The following is a 5100-nucleotide window of genomic DNA, read 5'->3' on the forward strand; positions in this document are numbered from 1 at the left end:
CGTTCTGGGCGAGGTCTGGACCGCCGTTCTATCTATTTGTCGGATAGTAGGCTTAGCGATTGTAGCGTCGCATTTTTTTTTGTAAAAAATTTCGAAAAGATCGACTTTTTGAAAGTTGTGGGAGTATACGAGTATACGTACCCATTCCCCCCCTTTTTTAAGATGGGGGAATAGCTGAACTCGCTGGGCGAGCTGCCTACGTACCCTTTTTTCGGGGATCAAGCCATCTCGTAGTTCTTTGGATCTACTTTACGATTAGTGATAGTATTTCTTAAGATGCATCGCGTTTCAAGTTCTTTGGTTCTTGACGTCCTGCATGTTTGCGATTTGGTATGATCCTGGTCGGACTACCTTTATGACCTTGTATGGACCTTTCCAGTTTGCTCCCAGTTTTCTTGCGTTACGTTCGGCAGTGTTTTGGAAGACTTTGCGAAGGACCAGGTCGCCTTCTTTGAACCTGCGATGGCGAACGTTTGAGTTGTAGTATTTTGCGGCGGCATGCTGGTAATTTTGGATTCGTATGAGAGCTTGATATTGCCGCTCGTTAATAAGATCGAGTTCGTCTAGCAGCATTGCGCTGTTAAGATCTTCTCGTTTAGGGAGGAATCTTCTCCGTACTCCGGGAAATTCTACTTCCGCGGGGATCATACATTCTGTTCCGTAAACGAGGGCGAATGGGGTTTCACCCATTGCCCGTCTCGGGGCTGTACGATGCGACCAAAGAACTCCTTCGAGCTCTTCTGCCCATCGCCCCTTTTGGCTTCTAAGCGCTTTTTTAACCCGTCGAGGACGGTTTTGTTGATGGTCTCTGCCTGGCCATTGCATTGCGGATATATGGGAGTCGACTTGGTCAGTCGTATCTTCCACTTCTCGCAGAATGCTTCGAATCGGGTAGAGATGAACTGAGATCCGTTGTCTGTCACGATTTCGTAAGGGACCCCGTGTCTGGTGATGATGTTCTTCCATACGAAGTTCTTGACTTGTACGTCTTTGATACTTGCGTAGGAATCTGCCTCTACCCACTTTGAGAAGAAATCCGTGAGGACCAAGAGGAAGCGTTTCTGCTTCGAGTTGTGTAATGGCCCGATGATATCCATGGACTATCGCATGAAGGGATACGGAGACGAGATGGACGAGAGGGCTTCCGCGGGTTGATAGATTGTCGAGCGTGCCTTTGGCATTTTTCGCATTTCCGTGCGAATTTCTCGCAGTCTTTGATCATAGTTGGCTAGTAATAACCATGGCGTTTTATTTTTACGGCGAGAGATCTTCAGCCGGAGTGGTTCCCACATGATCCGGAATGAACCTCCTCCATTATTCTTCTTGCATTTTCTCCTTCGGCGCAGGTCATGAGTGTGCCGGAGAATCTCCATTTGTAGATTTCTCCTTCTACCGTTACATATCGAGCGGCCTAGGTCTTAATTTTGCAGGCCGCCCATTTCTTAGTGGGAAGCGTTCCGTTGATTATGTATGCTCGGATTGGCTCTAGCCATGGGCTGTCGCAGCCGTATTCCGACTGATCCACATTTTCTTCTGGTGAGTCTTCGAATTCCTCTGCATTTTCAATTTGTGCTAGAATCAGATTGGCGACCACTAGTGGTCCGATGCTTGGGTGTTCGATGAACTCAATGGGGATTACTCGTCTTAGTCCACAATCCGAAGTTGATGCGGGTGCGGCCAAGGCATCCGTCTGAGTGTTTTCCGAGCGAGGAATCCTAGTGAGGGCGAAGTGGCTGAAGTCTCGGGAGAGGTCTTGGATGAGTTTTAGATATGCATCCATTCTTTCGTACCTCGCTTCGTATTCTCCGCTGTACTTATTTGCGACTAATTGAGAGTCACAGTAAGCGAGAATGTTGCGGATCTTAAGCCCATGGGCTAATCGTAATCCTGCGACGAGTGCTTCATATTCGGAGTCGTTGTTCGACGCATGAAATTCCAATCGGAACGACTGTTCCAAGACTTCGCCGGTCGGAGACGTGAGCCGGATTCCGATCCCGGATCCTTGTTTGGATGATGATCCTTCGACGTGAAGGATCCAGGTTGAGTCCGGTTCTGTGTTTGTCATATCCCGTGTGGGCAATTCTACCAAGAAGTCCGCTAGTACTTGAGATTTTGCGCAGGTTCTTGGGCGGTACTCCACGTCGTACTCGCTTAGTTCGATTGCCCATTTTGCGAGTCGTCCTGACTGACTCGGACTGTGCAAGATCGTTCGCAGGGGGAAGGTGGTGAGGATTATTATGGTATGCGATTGAAAGTACGCCTGGAGTTTCCTTGCCGATGTCACAACTGCGAATGCTAGTTTCTCCATCAGGGGTTACTGGGTTTCAGTGTCCAGTAACGTTTTGCTTATGTAGAAGATTGGTTTTTGCTCATCGCGTTCCTCTCTAATCAAAACGCCGCTTACCGTTGTTGTGGACACTGCGATGTACAGGAACAAGGGTTCTCCCTCCACTGGTTTTGCGAGGACGGGAGGAGTGGCTAGGTAACGTTTTAGCTCTTGGAAAGCTTTCTCACATTCCTCCGACCATTCGAACTTCTTATTCCCTTTCAGCGCATCGTAGAAAGGAAGACAGTTATCCGTTGAGCGCGAGATGAAACGGTTCAAGGCCGCGACTCTTCCGGTTAGCCTTTGGACTTCCCGTTTTGTCCTTGGCGAGACCATCTCTATTAACGCGTTTATCTGCTTAGGATTGGCTTTGATCCCACGACACGTGACTAGGTACCCGAGAAATTCTCCTGATGCCACCACGAATCTACACTTTGCAGGGTTCAGTTTCATGTTGTGGGCGTTAAGTTTTGCAAAGCACTCCTCCAAATGGGAGACGTGGTCGTGCTCGTCAAGAGACTTTATGAGCATGTCATCGATGTATACCTCCATAGTCTTGCCGAGCTGTTCGGAGAAAATTCGATTGACAAGTCGCTGGTAAGTGGCGCCTGCATTCTTTAGACCGAAAGGCATTACTTTGTAGCAATATGTTCCCCGATCGGTGATGAACGCAGTTTTCTCACGATCGTCGGGATTCATCATGATCTGATTGTACCCGGAGAAGGCATCCATAAATGATAAGAGTTTGTTACCTGCTGTTGCTTCGACCAGTCGGTCGATGTGTGGGAGTGGGAAGCAATCCTTTGGACATGCCTTGTTGAGATCGGTAAAATCGACGCATACTCGCCATTTGCCGTTTTTCTTTTTGACCACGACCGGGTTAGCGAGCCAGTCTGGATACCTAACTTCTGTTATTGATCCGACCTTCAGGAGTCTTTCGACTTCCTCATTTATCCCGGTGGCATGCTCTGGTCCTAGCTTCCGCCTTTTTTGTTTGGCGGGTTTGTAGGTCGGATCGATGTTAAGCTCATGACACGTTATGCCGATATTGATCCGTGGCATATCTTATGCGGCCCAAGCGAACGCATTGAGGTTCTTTTTGAGACAAGCGATGAGCTCTGTCTTTAGTGGTTCGCGGAGGTTGGTTCCAATCTCGACGCATCGTTCCGGAGAGGATTCGTCGAGGCAGATCGAAATTACCGGTTCGCAAGTCGGTTCGCGCTTCCCTTCTAGGGCTTCGGCCCTTTGAGATTGCAAGAAGACTTCCGAGTCTTGTTCCGGGGCGTTCTCATCGAGAGTCAGCTTTCTTTTCTTTTTATGGGAAGTTTCGATCGCAAAGTTCTTTCTTTTTAACTCGGCGGCAAAACATACTCGCGACATCCTGCGGTCTCCTTGTATAATCTCGACTCCACGAGGGGTTGGAAACTTAAGGCACAGATGGAATGTCGAAGGGATCGCTCTCATGGAATTCAGCCATGGAGTACCGACGATCGCGTTGTACGATGTTGGGCGGTCGATGACTAAGAATTCTGTGACTTTGATGACGCTCCCGGATTTAACAACGAGGTCGATCGAGCCGAGAGTCATAGTAGCATTTCTCGAGAGTCCGAATATCGGGCTGGGTCTTTCCGTAACGGTGCACAGATCGATCTCCACTCTTTCGAGAGTGCTTTTGTAGACAATATTGGCCGAGCATCCGGTGTCGATCAACACTCTCGCTACGTCGATGTCCTGGATCGTCAGCTCGATGACAAGGAGATCGTTGTGGGGTTTGGCCTGATCGGCCGTTGCCCGGTCCTTGAAAGAAACAACATCGTTAGCTGCTGGAGCGGACATCCTGTGTCTTTTATCGTTTAGTGATTTTTGAGTTAGAGAATTCGTCAAACCCCCCCCCCCCCTCCTCCTTCTAGTGCCAAGTTGTGGGAACCAAAATTCACACCGTCGATTATAATAATTAATAATGGAGGAAAACCGAGTGAACCCATTTTTCCTTGAAGGTCCGAATTCTCTGCGTAATCACTTTAGAACGATAAAAAGATAGATAATCGCTCAGAGGCATTTTATTGAATAGTATGAATACAAGATTTCTCCTAGAGGAGTAGAGATATGCTAACTATCGGAGCAACATGACAAGAGGCAGCCAAGACGTCCTAAGCCTTGCCGTGCTAGTCTAACCACCTAAGCCCTAAGTTCTCTAAGCTAGCAGGAGTTCTGTAAGTCTAAATTCTCGGATCCCTTTTTCTTCTGCTCCTGCTCTCCTTATATAGTCGCTCTAGGTCGGTGGTCCATCCTTCGCCTTCGGGCCCAGGTCTATCTCTTTCGGGAATATTCTATTTTTCGTCGATCTTGATAGTTATCCTCGAATCTTTACATTTATCGTATCTCTGCGAGTTAGGACAAACCGTCATAACTTTTATGGGCTAAAAATAGAAAATAATTTGTATAATAATTTGAGTAATGAGAAACACTTGCTTCGGAATCTCAAATATGAGAGATTAAAGTTATTTATATCATCCACCACCACACGCACCACACGTTCTATTGATGTAGTGATCACTGAGTGATTCATGATTTGTTAAAAAAATATTTGTAATTGATATTTTTAAAGTAATAAATATGTATATATAGCTTAAACGATCTCACGTGTCTTTGTATAAAAGATGAAAATGCAAAAAAAAAAAAAAAAAAAATGTAACACGATGTTGTATTACATACAAGTAATATAAGCATGACCAATTCAATCAAAATTTTAACACAAATTTCAAAACAGTCTA

The 5100-nt window shown here is 46.6% G+C and overlaps 1 protein-coding gene across 1 annotated transcript; it reads right to left on the minus strand.

Annotated features, from left to right (window-relative positions):
- Positions 1-3391: 3391 nt before the first annotated feature.
- Positions 3392-4162, minus strand: LOC106417131. Its single transcript, XM_013857985.1, has one exon. The coding sequence runs from the start codon at positions 4160-4162 to the stop codon at positions 3392-3394; it is 771 nt and encodes a 256-aa protein (XP_013713439.1).
- Between the last annotated feature and the right edge of the window lie 938 nt (positions 4163-5100).

Source organism: Brassica napus, chromosome C1, assembly GCF_020379485.1.
Source record: "Brassica napus cultivar Da-Ae chromosome C1, Da-Ae, whole genome shotgun sequence".
Taxonomy (NCBI): Eukaryota; Viridiplantae; Streptophyta; class Magnoliopsida; order Brassicales; family Brassicaceae; genus Brassica; species Brassica napus.

Bases quoted from the DNA above. Each gene is read 5' to 3' on its own strand.
- LOC106417131 (XM_013857985.1), bottom strand. From the start codon at position 4,162: ATGTCCGCTCCAGCAGCTAACGATGTTGTTTCTTTCAAGGACCGGGCA.